An 18248-nucleotide genomic window follows, 5' to 3' on the forward strand; every position below is an offset into this window, starting at 1 on the left:
GCCACAGTTTGGCCACCCCTAGCCTAGAAGCTACTGTATCAACTGCTTGAAGTCCCTTACTTTGAAAGAGTTCAAGACTTCAACAGAACAGTTAGGCAGGTGGTCCTATGGACAACTGGAAGTCATCCAGATCCATCAGCTTTCGGTGACAGATCATCCCAACTGACCCATCATCTCAGCAAAAATGAGAGATGGCTGATCTTCACTAAGCAGCAGTCCATCTAAAAGTCAACGCAGGCTTTCCTTAATCACTTGGCAGCAAAGCTCCTGCCTAGTAAAGAAAACAAAACCCAGTGCATGACTTGACACATGCTGGTCCTGCTATGCAATGGGACAGTGAAATCCTAAACTGCACTTGGAACTCTTAGTCTGGGATACATCACCATAGGCAAGACCTGACAGCTTCAGGGAGATACGCAGCTGGTGGGGTCGTTCTTTGTTCTATCACCAAGCACCAGGTGCAAAAAATAAAATGGACCTAGCATGAAAGATCAAAAACAACTATCACCAGATGAACCTGTGGTTTACAGATATTAAGTTGGTGGTATCAGGGACCTGACAGGATGCCCCTGCTTCAACCAGCCAGGCCTCTGTAATACACACCAGGTCATTATTAAATATCGCATACCCTGAAGAATGCTGGAATGTGTTACAAGGACTTCCTTGCCTGTGCAGAATAAACTGAAATAACCGTGACTATTTATAATTAGCACCTCTGGCTCTAGTTTCATATTCATTTCATAATAAGCCACAAACACACACGGCACTCTTACTTCAAAAGTGCATGTGCTGCTCATCAAAACACTAGGCATGAACTACAACCAAGGCAGCTATTGCAGTCCCAGTTTCCACTGAGGTAGACCGAGATACTCATACTATCGAAGCTTATCATAAAAATTTGGGAGAGTCAAGGACAGTTTCCAGCAGATTCTTTTGAATTGTGCAAAGCTCAGCTATTAACACCAACTGAAGCCAGCAAGCAGTCTTCATTCCAATGGCCCATTTGCCTTCACTACTTATGCACACACCTGTACGCTGTAAAGCATTTTGACAAAATGTGTGGCAAGCAGTCACGGCTACAGCCCACCAGTTAACATGTGTCTTCCTGTCTTTTCAGTCCATAAACCCAAGTACACTGAAAATAACAGTGCCCTAGAACTTGCTTCCATTCTCACTAAACTTCTCACTAAAAATGTGAGCTTTGAGAATTGGGTCTCCACTTCACCACCTGTTAAGTTTAAAACAGAGAGCTGCACAATTTTCCACACACCATGAAAAGTGATCACTGAAGCAGTATGTCCTTTCATAGACATTTTGGAATCGAGAGATAGGCAGACCTAAGTAAACACTTGCTATTAATAGCTGCAAACCTAGCTCTTGTTAATACAATGGATTACTTATTACCTCGGAAGTGTTTATATTCCAACTTCTACTATTAAACATGTCATATGGTTATTTCTGGCCATGCGTCCTTGGTTTTAGCAAAAAATGCCCATGAAAACAAGCTGCTAGATTGCCACATTTCCAAGGAACAGGCAACTGTTCAAGGCTCCTTTTAACAAGGAAAAAGCCTCAAAATGCATCCAGTATGTGTTCATGAGCAGCGTTTCTCTTCATTTACCTAGTTCATCCCAAAGCTGCCTGTACTTGTCCGTCATTGCTGTTCCTTGTTGCCTCCACAGTGACAGGCGTGGGTCAGCCATAAACTGCTCTGTTATCAATGTCAGCATTCGAGCACCATTGGAATCTCTCATCTTTAGCATCTCTCGCACCTAGGAAATAGAATAAATGCAATGGAAACAAAACACACGCTGCCAAAAAACAAACAAGATGCTAACAACTGAAAACAAAATTGGAAGGAAATCACATGCAAACAAAGCAAAGGAGATGCCAACAGAAGTATGGGATTATTTGTGAAACACTGGATGTTGTCAATTTGTACTAATTGGAGAGGTAACTTTTACAAGATGACTCAATAATGCAATATGTGTCAGAGGCAACAGTGAGTGGCAGAAAAGCACTTCTCATTTATAGCAGAGGTATTCTACACTGAAAGACTGGGAAAACATGTTAATTTATTAAACCTATTAAACATATCATGAATGTTTAGATCCAATCCAATATTGTTCCTCTTGACTGAGGGCTGAAGGGAGCTGAGCAGGAATTGCTCTTCTTCTTCCTGTGTGGCTTCCATTCATGCAATGTCATTCCATTCTTGCAGGGAGGGAGGGCATTTTCAGATAACTCCCCTTCCTCACTGTGGCTGGCCATGGCGCCATGTTGTGGAGAACTTTCCCCCACCCAAATCTCAACAGTGGCATTTCAGTGGGCACAGGAAGCTGCTGGTGAAGGGGGGAGGGGACAACAATTTAAAAGCTGCTTCCTTCACGTTGCTACACAGACAAATGAAGGGACTGGAACCCAGCTGGGTTTTATTTTATTTTGCTTTTTAAACAAACCATTCTGAGAATACTTGTGTTAATGCATTGTATACTCAATAAAATAAAACAGACACAGAAGAGATGGGCAAGTTTATCAACTACTATTATCTGATGTATCACAAGAGGAACTGTGAGCTCACTGGGGAGGGGTGGTGGCTCAGTGGCAGAGCATCTGACTGGCATACAGAAAACCTCAGATTCAATCCGCAGTATCACCAGTTACAAGGCTGTGGGTGATGCAAAAGATCTCAATCCGAAACCCTGGAAAGCTGCTGCCAGTCTGAGTAGACAATAATGTCTTTGATGAACCAATGACATGATTTGGTATAAAGCAGCTTCACGTGTTCACTGAACACAACAGGTTCCCATTTGGGTTGTGAGGCATACAGCGATCTGGACCTGCTACAGACTCCATACAGACACTATTGACTCCAGCAGCCTATTCAATTGCTTTCACTCCTTGCAATAAATTGCCATCCAGGTTCTGACCTGGATGGCCCAGGCTAGCTTGATCTTATCAGATCTTGGAAACTAAGCAAGGTAAATATGGAAGCGAAGTACTTGGATGGAAGATGACAAAGGAAGTGCAAGGTTGCTACACAGAGGCAGGCAGGGGAAAATCATCTTTGAATGTCTTGAAAACCCTATGGGGTCACCTAAGTCAGTTGAGACTTGATAGCCAAAAGAATACTACTAATAATAATGAATTGACTCTGGATTTTGACTTCAATATTTCTAGCTCAGACTGAGTCAACTCAAATAGTTTTCCAGCTGATAACAGTCTATTTTTCCTCTACCACGTTCCCAATTCTTGATGCCTAAAGGATGCCATTCCTATGGCAATCTGTCACTTTCACCCTCAAACTACCACTGCTTGCAGCTGTTTGTTAGGTGGGAAGAACATCTGCAGTGCAAACAGCTGGGCAGAAGACTCCCTGTCTCAAAGTTCTATCAACACTTTCATTTCTTCTCTTGTAAAAAGGCTTTGAGGAGCTTAAGAGGAAGCACCGGCTGAATTGTACCACTGCTTTCGTCAAAAGCAAGCCAGAAGATGCAAAGAGAAAACTAGATCCCAAGTACTGGTTCTTTCATTAGCCTTTCAGGTCTCATACTGCACACTTCCTTAAAGGTCCTCTCTTAAATTTACTACTTCTTCAGTGCCATTTCAAGACCAGTGGAAAGTTATGAGGCAGGCTTTAAACCTGCAAGCTTTAAAATATTTTGGGAGTACACACTGCATGCTATTGTCTGAGTCATTAAAGCAATCATGGCCAAAGGCTGCTTTGCAACAACAGAGCTAGATATTTTGAAAGCCCTTTTATTCCTCACCTAGTAGTTGGCGGTTTTACAAATCCCGACACAACATGGGTTGCTTGAAATGTAAATGGATCCCAAGTCACATCAACTCTCTTTCCTCCACAGGAAGCCATTTGCTTGTAATAACCAGATGTGTTCCATTAGGCAAATAGAGCCCATCACTGAAGCTGCAGCTATCCACTATAAGACAATCTTGAAGAAAATACAACACACATATGTTCTCGGCACTCTTACCTACCTTTGCAAAAAGCAAGTTGAGCTGCTTCCCTGATCCGTGGTATCCACCCTGGGAGAGGAAGAGTTTAACCTGTTCCTGGACCTGCTCTTCATCCAGATGCCAGCAATTCTCATCATCTATGCTAGCACCTGCTGTTGGGTCAGGGGCACCTAGGAGCACAGCAGAAAAATGTTATTGTATGGTTTCTGTGCAGGAATCACTTATTTCCCACCAAATAATAAAGTCAGAAATATAGACATTTCTTTTAAATGCCCTGTTATAGGCTGCTAGCTTATAAGCAACAGCCTTGGTGTAGGTACCAACATGTACAACTCTGTACATATGCCAGTGGATAAGGGGTTTATTTAATTTACACCCTGGCCCCTCTCCCCCAAGTCCTTATTCAGGGGTGTCAAACTCATTTGTTATGATAGCAGGGTTTGACACAAATGGAACTTTGTGGGGCCAAGCCATGCGTGTCATAAAATGTAATGCCAGGTAGCAGAGATATAAACTTTATAAAGGACACAGATAAACACAATTAAAGATATTATTTTCTAACTTAAAATACAAACATGCTTAAAACTGTTGTGATATTTTGTTTAAAATTAAAAGGTGGGGAATAGTGGGATATGGCAATGCAATTTTAAAAAAAAAGCATCAAAAAAAAGCATAAGGATCACAGCAGAAACAAAAAATATAAAATACTCTGAGTCTAGGAAAACAAGAAATGGCTGAGCATTGTGACTTCTCCCCCCTCCACTGACCTGTATCTGCTCAGATTGGTAATGGCTCTCCACTGTAATATCCCTCTCAACTGTAAAATTGGATGTGGGTTTTTCCAGGTTAGGGTACTCACTAGGCACCAGTTCTCAGGTCCATTCAGCAGAGATAAGCTGGCTCAAAGCATCAACCCTTTATTTGCAAGGAGCTTCAACTGGTCATAAATGCTGCAAAAGTGAAACTATCTCCACTCCATTAAAATTCATTGCAGGGAAAACATGGAATGGATTTTCCATTAAGGTCTCTGGGCCCAGATAGACCAGTCTATCTGGGTACAGTGACCTTAGTGGAAAATCCATTCTGTGTTTTCTTTGCAAGCCCAGAATTGCTTCCAGCTGAAGCAGGCAAAGACAAGGCAGAAGGAGCTGGGAATGTCATTGGCAACCTTGGCGTTTCAAAGGCTGAGGAGAGAGAAAATTACCACAGGCCTGATTGAAGCACTGGGTGGGCCAGATTTGGCCCATGGGACAGGAGTTTGACAAGCCTGATTTGCATGGCTCTCTACCCCTTTTTGTCCTCTCAACAACACTGCAAGGGACATAAAGCTAAGTGTATGCCCGGTCTCAGGATCACCCACCAAGCTTCTGTGACGGTGTGGAGGTTCAAACCTGGGTCTCCCAGATCCTGGCCTAACAATGTACTACTACCTCAAATTAGCATTCCAATCTGAATCAGCCTGCACACATAAGACTCGATATATGGTACCTAAATCAGTACAAGCATCAGCTGCAATGTGTACTTTAAATGTGTACTTTAAGGAATTAGTGCTTATGGGTTAAAGTACGCATTTTTCATGCAAAAAGTCCTAGGTTCATTATGCAGCATCTATAGTTTAAAAATGAACCTGGAAGGCTGAAAGAGTAATCTGCCTTAGTTCATGAAAAGCTGCCACCAGATGACCCCATTGTATGAATCAAATTGACAGCATTTGTATAACTGGGACATCAATCAGCTCTACACAACAGCATTCCCCAACTGTGTTGAGCTTCCAGTTGTTATTGGAATTCAAAGTACCACCACATAATGGTTGCTGTGAAGTCAGGGCCAATAGCAGCCATGGATGCAAGGGCCAATCCTGGGAGGTTCTAAACTGACTGTCATTTTGCTACAGAGACAGCTGCTTCTGAATGGATGCTGCTTGCAGTGCAATGATGGTGCTTGCTGGGGTCGTCTTGAAGCATCTCTTCTACACAAGTGGACAAACTCTGGGATTAATTCACTCAGGGAAGAGACACTATTTGTTTTCAGTTTCCAAAGGGGTGTGTGATTCCTCTTTTGGACAGAGACATTTCCAAGTTCAGAGAGACAAGAAATGCATTATCTGTAACCAAGCTGGGAGTACCAAGATAATGTATGCCAACCTGATCAGATAAGCTCAGTGGTTTGGTAGTCAGTCAGCTGGTAGGGAGCGAATCAAAGCTCCCTGTTTTTGTCTACTCTATTCAGGAACCTTCTAGTTTTTATTCCCAAGACCAAAGCAGCAAACATACACCAGGGAACACAGTAGTGACACCAGTTATCCAGAAATCACCATTGTAGAACCTACAGACAGAACCCTGCCATCCTAATACATCTCACAACCACCCTTATCACTTACATAGCTACACAAACATCCTCACCTAGACGGAACCTTGCAGAAAAGCTCAGCGGTTGGCAGAATAGATCTTTACGTGCCTAAAAAATCTTCTGATGTCACAAGTATTCCCTGGCCAAAATATACTCCACTGTTTCAGGACCAAGGCTCAGATTTGGGGGGAGGGGAAGGGGCTGGACAAAACAGCACTCTTCAACTGGTGCAGATGAAGGAGGGAGTGGAATTTCACCAAGGGTTCTGAGAACATTCTTTGGGGAAGCCAGAGCTACTTTGCCAGTTCCCTCCATGAGCTTGTCTGTGGGACCCAATCCCATAAGCATTGTATTGATATGGAGGGCACTCTTTTTCAAGTCCTTTTTCACTAAGAGATAAATTGGGTAGTCACATTAAAACACTGAACTATATTTTTCAGCTAGACAAACTGCATTAATGAACTTCTTCCAAATAAGCCTCTGCTCTGGAACTCACCCAAGTGCTTCAAATGTCAGCTGAAACACACAAGGGCCAAACCCTGCTTAAACTTCAAGAGTTCTTGACCTTCTTCATGCGTGACACAAGAGCAGGACTGCCTCAAAGGAGGCAGTTGGCACCACTTTAAAAATGGAGGACACTTTCTGCTTATGATTTGATATAACATATTCTCCATTTGTGCCCTTGGGAGCCACAGAACACATCTAACGGTGAAACATCTGAAAAATCAGAAAAATCTTCAAGGCTTTAAAAGCATGTCTTCTAACTAGGATTGTCTTATGCTGTCTCTAATGCAAGCCATAAGTACATATTTGAAGTCTGCCATTGCTCAGTTGTCTAGAACAAGATTAACGTATGTCATAAGAACAAGCAGTATGGCATCAGAGACAGGCACTACCTTGCAAACTGTTTAAAGTGATTAACTGCTCCAATGCAGATGAGGATAAATGTCAATGGAACAAGTACACAACAGCAATCTAACACCAATCAAGTTGCCAGAACATGCTCAGAACTGGATGAACTACACATTGTGCTGGCACAACACTAAAAGACATGGTGCCATTGCATTTGTTTCCTGTCCCATCTCCAAGGAGCTCAGAGTGGCACACAAAGACATCCATCACAGTTCTCATCAGGTCCGGATCCAGGGATGGAATAATCCCCTGCTCTTTTGTATCACAATAATCCCGACGAGTGCTGGAATGGACTGCAGGATACTCTATGAAGTCACAAGGGGCTTTTTTTTTACAAGATTTGTCACTTGATTATTAAAAAATACCTCAAAATCATTATTATGATTATTAGAAAATACCTCAAAATCTCATAATTGGTAAATTTCAGCAGAACTGCAGAGAAACCAGAAAATGAATCCATTGTTAACATTTTATCCAAAGTACACCAAGGCCTTGATAACATGGATTTTGCTACTGAAAAGTATAACACTGATGACTCCACCACTGCATCATTACGGATAAAAACTGTGCCCAAATTAATTCATGTACATCACCACAATAATCCTTTCAACTGCCCTGTAAAGTAAGTCAGCATTACCTCCAGTGAGCAAGCCTCATGGGAATGGACTTGCTCCCTAAACACCAAGAGTTCACTGTGTCTAGATATATACTCATGATTTCCCCGCAGGCAGGCATACATGTGAATCACAGCATAGTCCCAAAAATGCAAATTTGGAGGGAGAGGCTGGAAGAACAGTGACACATAATGAACTGATCCAAAATCTCATTATCCTCATGGGCTCATATTCAGTCATGTTGGTACAAATGGTGACAGGGTATCCAGTGTACTCTTCCAGGAGCTCAAATGCTACATGATTGATGCCAGTATAAGACACTCATCAACCAATTGCAGGGATAGGGTATCAGAACAGGCTGGCCTAGCACCCCTGGAATAACACCTTAAGTGGGAACTACTACAACAAGACAGAGTAGTAAAAGGGAGGACCATTTATTGGATCTACGGGAACCACATGAAACTGAGGAGAAAAGATTTATCATTTTTCTGGGCTATGTTCAAAAGAGAAGCAGCTTAAGTCTTTTTAAAGGCATTAACAACCACATAAATGTGCCAATAATTGTATCCACTACATGGCTAGAGGCTTCACAGGACAGCCTCAGCCCAAGGTAAGCATTTAAATAGCTCCTGAATACACCCTTCAATTGCAACAGCCCCGAGACTACAGCTCTGCAAGCACACCTTGTACAATCCAGTTTATTATCTTATCCCTCCTCACTGCCGCCACCAATTACCTGGGCCTGGTAAGACTTCCTCGAAATGTTGCAGAAGCTCAGCTTCACTCTACTGCCTACTTAGGGCATAAGCTAACACTTGGAAGAAAAAGGTCTGCAGGCAACTACAAAGTACAATTACATGCAAGAAAGTCAAGCTTGTCAACAAAGACAAAATCCACACATATGGCCCTGACATGGATAGTGCGGGCAAGCCCAATCTTGTCGGATCTCAGAAGCTATGCAGGGTTGACATGGGCAAGTACTTGGATGGGAGACGTCCTTGGAATACCAGGAGTTGGGGGGAGGCTTTATTCAGCCACCTCCCTGAATATCCTCCAGGCCCCCAGTAGGGGTCAATCACCAGAGGTCACTGTGACTTCCAGGTGCAGACACACGCACACATGCACACACAAAGACATATAAATACCAAAAAATACCAGCCCCTCAAAAAACCATACATCTGTACTTGGAAGTGCATCCTTGAAAGAAGAACCTGGAGGGAAAAAAACCCAAACTCACCATGAACTTGATTGATCTCTGAATTTTGAGAAAGAATTTCGTCTGCTAATTTCTGAGCTGTTGGCAAAACTTCTGTGTGGTGCACTGTGATCAAATACTGTACAAACTTTTGTAGCTGGTCTCTGTTCATTTGAAATAGAGTCTCTGAAATGGGAAGATGCAGTTTGACCTGATCTGGCTTGCGGATCCGGTATAATGAAAGAGCCACGACGTGGGCACAGTAAAATATGTCTTTGTTTCCACAGCTACAGGTCACTGAGGTAATCTTGCAACGATCAAAGCTGATAGCTACATTGCAAACAGTTTCTGGCTCCGATTGCACTGCAGGCTCAGTCACTGTGCCACTCAGGTGGAAACCTGTGCAGTAAAGAGAAATTTTAAAAAGGACAAGTCAGTGAAGCATCCAGGATGCTCTTAAAAAAAATAAATTTAAAAGTAGCTGACCTGAAAACTTTTTTTTTTCTTGGAAACAGCTCAGACAGCAACTATGGTCTTTAGCAGAGACCACCAGAATCACCCACAGCAGAAGATTGTGTATATAAATAGCTTCATACACTCAAAGTAGTCATTGTGGTAGATGACTACAGGGGGAAAAAAAACAGGAAGCAGACAAACACCAGCCCACCAAGCTTAAAAAAGTCTTCAGCAATACATTTTCTAACTCCACAGGCAACAGAACTGCAAACACCAGTTGGAACCTTCCACTGATGAGGTTTGGCAAAAACCTGCTGATTTAATACGACTGCATTCATATTAAAAGTCCAACATGTAGTACTGCTGTAGGGTTTATTTAGGAACATGGGCCTTACTTCCATTTTATTTACCAGCAAGGTTTCCCGATGAGCATTCAGGGAAGCTCTCTGCTGAATCCCTGTAAACCCCAAACATAATGCCACATGTTGAATAGATACTGATCAAGGTATTCTGTGGAACATACATAATGGTCTAGATCATCCACTCTTCAAGCAACATAGATACCACATGATCCTGGGCTACAGTCCAGGCAGCTTATTTCAGATGTTTATAAGCTTTCTTTCAATCAAAGTCTTTCATGGTAGCTTGCAATAATGAAGTATCAATGAAACTACAATACATCAAAAGAAAGTAAACTGAGCCAGCAGGAAATGTTATTACAGGCTACTGAAAGTGCAAGCAATGTTAAAAAACCAATTTTTAAAAAATAAGTAAATTGATACCTGAGTAGTGCCAGGTGGGTGAACCAACAATGTCAAGAGCTACACAACCAGAATATTGCAACATATTAGGCTCTGTCCCTTGTAACCATGTACCCTGGCCCTAGTGATGGGGTTCCCAGAGCACAGCCTCTTACAGCAATTGTTTCCATAGCAAACTGATACTTCAGATCCCGGGCAGATACAGAACCTTCATTCATCAAACAAGCCTTCTGAATTGCATCCAGCCTTCTACATGTAAGAATATAAGAGTCATGCTGGATCAGACCAAAGGCCCATCTAGTCCAACATCTTGTTTACATAGTGGCCAACAAGTTCCCTCTAGGGCAGGAGTGTCAAACATGTGGCCTGGGGGCCAAATTAGGTCCCCGGAGGGATCGTCTGCTACCTTCTCCCTCTCTTTTGCTTTCCTCTGCATCTCAACTTACTTTACAAGGCTTGCTCAATTGCACAGGAGCTACAGAACAAAACCTCAGTTTTCTCCATTGGTTGAGACTCCTCCTCCTCCTCCTCCTCCTGGTCCTCTGGGGAGGGAGGGAAAGAGCCAGAACTTCATTTGCCCAGTTCCCTGGATTCCATTGGGAAAATACAAAGAAAGCACCTTTAAGACCAACAAGTGCTAATGTTTTAAGAATGTTTTATTTAGTAGTGTTTGTGTCCTTTAAAAAGTTTATATCTCTGCTACCTAATCTTAAATAGCTACACACATGGTCCAGCCAGACACAACCCAGCCCAGCCCGACAAGGCCTCATTTATGTCAGATCTGGCCTTCATAACAAATGAGTTTGACACCTCTGCTCTAGGGAGTCAACACACAGAAAGACTGCAATAACGTTATCCTGCTCGTCTCCCCAGCAACTCATGAGGCATACTACTTCTGCTAACGGAGGAAGCAGATATCCATCAAGATTAGTAGCCACTGGTAACCCCATCCTCCATGAATTTGTCCACTCCCTTTTAAAGCATTTCAAGTTGGCAGCCATAATAGATCCTGTAGTAAGTAGAGAGGATTAACTATGCACTATGTGAAAAAATACTTCCTTTTATCTGTCCTGAATCTACCATCTTTCAGCTTCAGTGGATGACCCCAGGTTCTAGTATTAACAGAGAGGGAGAAAAACTCTTCAAGACGCTGACTGAATGTGTGGATATGCTGGTCCTGTTCCCCTGCCTTCACATGATCACCAAGTTGTGAGCATGGCACTTACTTGCTGAGGAAGTGTCCATGTGCACGCTCCCTCCAAGTGCCAACATCCCCTGTCATAAAGAGAGAACTGACACATTGACAGTATGTGTGGACGCTTCTACCACACATACATCCTATGACCAGGGACTGTCTTAGCAACTCTGGAGGTCTAGGCAAATGGGGTCCCAAAATCATCGCTACCATCCCCACTCAAGTCACCCCTGGAGTGTCCCCCACCCTCTGCAAGGTGTTGCTGCCACTTTGCCAGCCACCACCCCAGCTTGCAGGAGCGGGACATATGTACAGTAGCAAGAGTCTGCCTTTCTTCTTCCTTCCTTCACAGGTCACACATATTACACCAAAATAACATACCCTATAGCATTTCTGTATTATGTTACCATCATAGGTATGTATTTTCTTTCAAAGAAACTGAAGAACACATGAACCTATCAGTATTCCACCACTATTTTCTCAAAGTAATGGTGACAGGAGAATCATCTGGTGATTCTAGTAAACCAGAGTACTCCAGCCTATATGGCACACCCTGCTGTGAGTCTGAATGACTCTCCATGTTAAGAGCAAACATCCTGCACATCAGTTGAATCCAATGAAATGTGAATATAAAAAGCTCATACAGAATGGATCACGGAAATGCTGCTAAAGGGTAAACTTTGTTTTTTAAGGAGAAATGAATGGAAGGATCTGCTATACATTCATAGGTAACCTAAAAGAGGGCATATATCTGAGCATTATTCTTTCAGGGTTTTTTTTTAAAAAACTATAATCACAAATAAGTTGCATACAATTGTTTTGGTCAGGGAGGCAATAAAATGCCACAAAAACCATAGCACTGAACAGTTCCAGGATAAGAAGCTGGGACAGTCACAGTACATTAGCTTTGACCTCAACTGAGATTCCAACTGTCTGGAAACACAACATATAGCCAGTCGGCTTCCTAGCTTTGTGGTCAGGCAACCCTGAGCATGACTCTGAAGGGGACATACATACAATGCCATTTATACTTCAAGCTGGGAGCCCACATGAAAATGGCTAGACAGCAGTCTGTCAAAGGAAACAAGTGAAAATATTCACTGAAGATTCACTGAAGAGATAGAACATCCAATTCCCAATGAAGCCAGATGCGTTGTTAACCCACTGTAGCCAAGAAAGCCTAGGGATGCTCATATTGTTACCAGTGTTCCCGTTAATGTCTGGTTTGGACTTATACATGTTCAGGCCTCTCAACTTTCACCTCTGATTTAAGTTTCACACTCAGCATCTATATCGTTAAGCTGCAATACAGGAATATCATGCCTTCGGTACCCTATCAATGTGAAAAAATTAATGACAAAATATGCATGTCAAGAATTTGATTCCTATCAACTCTGAATTTAAATACTAACAAAGACACATTTGTGTTTGTGCTTCTACCTCTCTATATCTCAAACCAATTCCTTTGTTTGGCCCTGTTACACAAGATAACAAAGGCTGTGGACCATGGCTTTACACAAGGACATATGTCATAATCCAGTTTAGAGGGCTCTGTTAACTATCTCAGCATTTCCCCAGCTCTTTCAAGTGGGGTATTTTTGCCGTGAAATCACAAAGCCAGAAGATATTGGTCGCTTCATTAAAATCTGAAAAGAAGCTCTGAATCTTCGCAACATATTTCCTATTCAAAGTCACATAACCAAGGAACAATCCAGCATTTCCACCTTGAAATGACTGGCGGACTGCTGAAGGCTTCATTAGAAGATGGGTCCTGAGGATTTTAAAAGACAGAAGCATCTCCCCCAAAGGGGGAGAGGCAGAGAGCAGAGTCATGACAAGATCTGCGCAGAAGCCAACAGAACAGAACAATTTTTTTTAAAGCTGCCAATTTTCTATTTTGTGAATTTCCGGAACAAGCATGCATACTAATTGATGTGATAATTGAAACATGTTTGTTTGCAACTAAATAGAACCTTTATGTTGGCAGAAGCTTAAACCAAAGTTTCTGGCCACATAGCCCACATGCTGGATGGATAAAAATCCTATCTTTAAAAAAGGTTCATTATAAGTTTAGCAATAACTTAGTTTAAAATAAAGCCTAAATTTAACTCAAACATTTTAAAAGCAGACTTTAAGCCCCTTATAGAAGTTGTATCTTTGTGAAGAAAACCATGGGGGACTCAACAGCATAGCAGCTCATATATTATGGCTTGACCTCCGGAGCCAAGGATTGGAAAGTAACCAGTAATGACATCCACTGCTCTAACTGGGTGTTCTATGCCAACTATCTGACCCACCCCACCCCCCAAAATGTGATTCTGTAATCCAATACCAAAGAACATGGTTTCCATTTCACAGAGCACTCTGATCCACATACTATACGTCTGGTTGAGATAGCATGGTGATAGTGGGGCGTGCACATGGCAGAACAGATTGAAATTGGTCTTCCCCCACCCCACACACCAGTGATTTAAATAATTATTCACATTGCTGATTAAAGTTGCCTTTATTTAAAGCAATCCATATCGCCCAACCACTTTTTATACTACAGGATTTCTATCTGTATGGAGCCACGTGAGCAGCTGAGAAATTTAAACATCAGAACACTAAACAAGGGCATTAACCTGAACATTAAGAACTTAACCAGAACTTTCCAGAAGCAAGAACTGGCAGTTGTTGAATAGAATAACCCAAATGCAAAGCTTGTGCAATAAATGTTAACACCAACTAAAATTACAAAAGACAGCTGTGTAAGGTTTCAAATTCTCCACAACTCATCAAAAGCTGGATGTTAACCCTGCCCTCCCTTCTCAAAAAGGGAAACGAGAACAAAAATTGACTCAGACCTTGATTTTGAAGCTGTTATGCTTCACTCAAACATATGTGCTAGGGCAAGGAGTTAATTTGGAGCCAGGCACTTGTGGCATTCCTTGTGGGAAGAAAACCAAGAACAGTAACAACCTCCACTGTGAGTACAAGGACATAAAATATTGGGTAGAAATAGTTCCACCATGAAAAGGCAAGTCCGTGCCCTTTGGATGTTTAAACATTCAGTCTGCACACACTAATATATGTGACCTATTATGCTATATTGGCAATGTTTAATCTCAAGTCAGACATTTTTTGGCATAGTACAAAGGAAAGGAGGACTTAACTCTTATGTTTAACAAAACGACATTGAGTTTTAGGAGATTAAAAACATGCAGTATGTTTACATTTACGTCAAATCTCATTTTAACAGCAGCTTGGTGTAAGGGACATCATAATCAAATTTTTCAAAACCAAGAAAAATTTAGTTCAGGGGTGGTCAAACTTGCTTAACGTAAGAGCCACATGGAATAAACATCAGATGTTTGAGAGCCGCAAGACATGTCAGATGTTTGAGAGTCACAAGATGGAAGGAAGGCAGGGAGGCAAATTGAGGAGGAAGGAGATGGAAAGAAAGCAACTTTAACTTTACAATGCATTCTCCAAGCTGCTGGCTGACTTGGAGAAATGATTTAAAGAGTGAAATGCCTTCTCCAAGCCGGTCAATGGGCAGTGGAGACTTTAAGAGCCACACAGTATGTGTGAAAGAGCCACATGTGGGTCCAGAGCTGCAGTTTTGCCACCCCTGATCTAGTTTAAGCCAAACAAAGTAACAATTTTTATCTACACTGGCAACAATTCCCCATCTCTCTTATGCCTTAGGGAAGCAGCTCTGGTCTGCTCCAGGCAGGAGACATTTTGCGTGTAAAAAGTGCCATCAAGCTGCAGCTGACTTATGACAACCCCATGAGGTTTTCAAGGCATGAAACTAACAGAGGTGATTTGCCATAGCCTTCCTCTGCATAGTGATCCTGGAATTCCTTGGGGGTCCCCCCATCCAAACACTAACCAGAGCTGACCAACCCTGCTTAGCTTCTCAGATGCGATGAGTTTGTGCTAGCCTGGGCCATCCCAGTCAAGGCTAAGATGCTGCTGAGAGCACTGAGTGCCTGTGTGCATTTGCAATGAAGGATGACAGAGGGGGATGACGCTAACGATGCTTGCTGGTTCACCTGGAAAGGGAGGGATTCATGCAACCAACAAAGACCAGATATGCCATGGATTGCAAGAGTTCTTTTCCTTTATTTTGCTAAAGCCTGTCTTGAAGTTACCCTGAGCTTTTGCTTTGTAGAAATAGTCACTTAACCAATAAAGGCTGCATGCTTCCGTATCCATCCACCTTGGCTATTTGGCATGCTAAAGTAAAGGAGAGCTGAGCTGATCTTACTTGTGGTGGTGCCTACTGGAGAAAGGAATACAAGAAAAGACTTTGTGCCCCAGCTGCCTGACTAGGATGTGATCTGGCTAGGAAAGTCTGGGGAGAAAGTACCTCACATTGACAGGGTGGTTAAGCAGTCCTGCCACACAACAGGGTGGGACCATCCCAAAGGGCTAGCTTTGGTCTGCTCCAGCAGCAGGTACCTTAGGTCTTAACTAAAAGAGCTAATCTGGCCACCTGCCCTCCTCCCCAATTTCCTGCTGCCACTTCTAGTGCACCAGCAGAACCAAAACGTAGTTCTTCCCTTTTCTGGTGCAATTAGGTCCACTAAGAACTCTTAACAGACTGCAGAAGAGCTATTTCTGTTCCCACTTAGCATCACTCTTCATCTTTGGCATCTTGATCTTTAAGGCTAACCCAGCAAAAAATGGGAGCGACGCTACACTGGGACTGCATTATGGAATGCTATATCCCATCAGAAATCAGGAACAGATTTGTCAGCTACTGAACAGCAGACTGGGCTGTAGCTTAGTTCTCCACAACTGTGATAACCCTGTATTTGTGATGCAATGATGCAGAACTGCAATGCATCCCTTACCAAAGGCAAAACAAAAATACTCCATTCATTGCATATATTTAAGAGAAAGATTCTAACCTAGCTTTCTTCCCAAGAAACTAGTTCCCTATGTCCATGGAGTTCTGCTTGTATGAAAAACATTGAAGTGTGAACCCTCACTTGCAATCCAACACAGTCCAGTTCAATTACTTTGGGGGGTTTGCTGGGTTGTTATGGCCTATGGCTACAACAATAAAATACTTTGATTTTGACAGTCCAGTTCAGATGCAGGTTTACCACCTCCAGGAGAGCTAGGCTACACTCGAACAAGATTGATAGGCTACTCCAATCCCTTCCTTATCTGGCCTTTTCTGGTTTTGTTGAAGGAGAAGCCTGTCTTTAATGATAAGAACTGTGAGAGATAGCAAAGCCTCAAACATTGCCTTTTTTTCCTTCTTCCAACTTTGCTCTTTGATTATCAAACTGAAGGGTGCCACGTAAAGCTACCTTGAGCCATAGGTATTCAGTTACAGAGCAGTAGTCTCCCTGAAATGTCTACCGGCAGCTAAATATTTATTGCTCTTCACCCACAATACATCAATCAGCCTAAACCCCTAAACTAATTTCCATTAAAAAAAAAATAAAGACAGACAAACCCAGCATTTACACTATGGAAATTTGAGACTTCCTCATTGGATGGGTACTCCTATTTGAAATTGATTGGAAAGCAGACAAGATGTCACTGCATGGGTTGAAAGAAACAAAAAACCTGGCCCCTTTTTCTGAAGCAAACTCCACTTCAGATACTCCTTGCAGAATGAGTTACCCCAACATGCACCAGTTTTTCTTACATGTCAGCCTTCATAAGTAACTGTCTGTCTAGAACAGTAATGATGTGAATTTTACTACAAAGTCGGATGAAATTATTGCTCTTTATAAACCAAACTATTTCCCCCTCCCAATGCTCCTGGTTCTCAAATGTGCCTCCATTAAAAGCACATCTCGGCACATCCTGCTGGTTTGGGCTGCCAGAATGCTACCCCTCCCCACCCATTCTTCCTTTTAGTCTCTTGTGGACTATACAGAAGAAATTAGCTATTCATTACATGTGAAGGAGTCACAGATAGAGCTGCACCCTGCTGTGGAAGACTGCTACTTTACATGTCAATTTCACAACGAAAGCATCTGCTGCCTTGCTAATATGTATATTTAAAACTGTCGCACAATGCACAGAATTATATGCTGTTCATTGCCTGTTTGTTCAGATATTATGAACTCTTAAGCAGTATTGCTCAAAATTATTCCCTTTGAGGCCTTCACTTCCAGGTTTTCTTTGTAATACACTCTCCTCCCCTTTTGGAGTAGCATGTGCACTTGGGGGAGAGAACACACAATGTACCCTGAGCTAACCAAATAAGATATTTGGGGGCAGCAACTGTCAATATATTTGATTTTGCACATTAATGATAAAAGACTTAGTCTCATGAGTAGAGTGTGAAACAAAGGTCATCCATACATTTCAACACATTACAGATTAAACATGTAAACTTGCTCTAAACCTTACAGAAGTTGCTTCCATAGCACTAAACAGTATATGAAAACAACAAATCTCTACTACTGCCAAAAGTCAACAATAATTTTACTGTTCATAGATTAATGAGAAACAAGACACTGGAGAGCTCTTCTGGTTTCTTTTCTGATTGTGCAGCTGTGCATTATGCTGCTGGAAATGAGGAAGAAATGCAAATCACTAAATTGTTCTTCTGTCAAAATAAAAAAGGTTAATTTTATTCCAATGTTCTGAACCACATAAAACCTATTAATATAGCAAGAAGAGAGGCTACTAAATGGCTATAACTAATAATTTAAATTTAAAGTTATAACTGTCATGCCTACATAGCGGACATGCGATTTTAAAAATGCATTTGTAGGAGCAGAGACTGATGCACAACACTGCAAAGACCTAACTTTTTAGTATTCCCCTCTAAG

At 42.1% G+C, this 18248-nt stretch overlaps 1 protein-coding gene across 2 annotated transcripts in view; it reads right to left on the minus strand.

Moving 5' to 3' along the window:
• ZSWIM6 (zinc finger SWIM-type containing 6) overlaps positions 1-18248 on the minus strand; it is a 123098-nt gene that overhangs the window by 63831 nt on the left and 41019 nt on the right. For both annotated transcript variants that reach the window (XM_060235933.1, XM_060235932.1), the window contains exons 2-4: positions 9088-9444; positions 3997-4145; positions 1622-1772 (exon numbers count right to left, since the gene is read on the minus strand). In XM_060235933.1, the coding sequence (XP_060091916.1) occupies positions 1622-1772; positions 3997-4145; positions 9088-9444 (657 nt within the window). The remainder of the gene's footprint in view (positions 1-1621; positions 1773-3996; positions 4146-9087; positions 9445-18248) is intronic.

The sequence above is a fragment of the Heteronotia binoei genome, chromosome 4, assembly GCF_032191835.1.
Source record: "Heteronotia binoei isolate CCM8104 ecotype False Entrance Well chromosome 4, APGP_CSIRO_Hbin_v1, whole genome shotgun sequence".
Classification (NCBI taxonomy): Eukaryota; Metazoa; Chordata; class Lepidosauria; order Squamata; family Gekkonidae; genus Heteronotia; species Heteronotia binoei.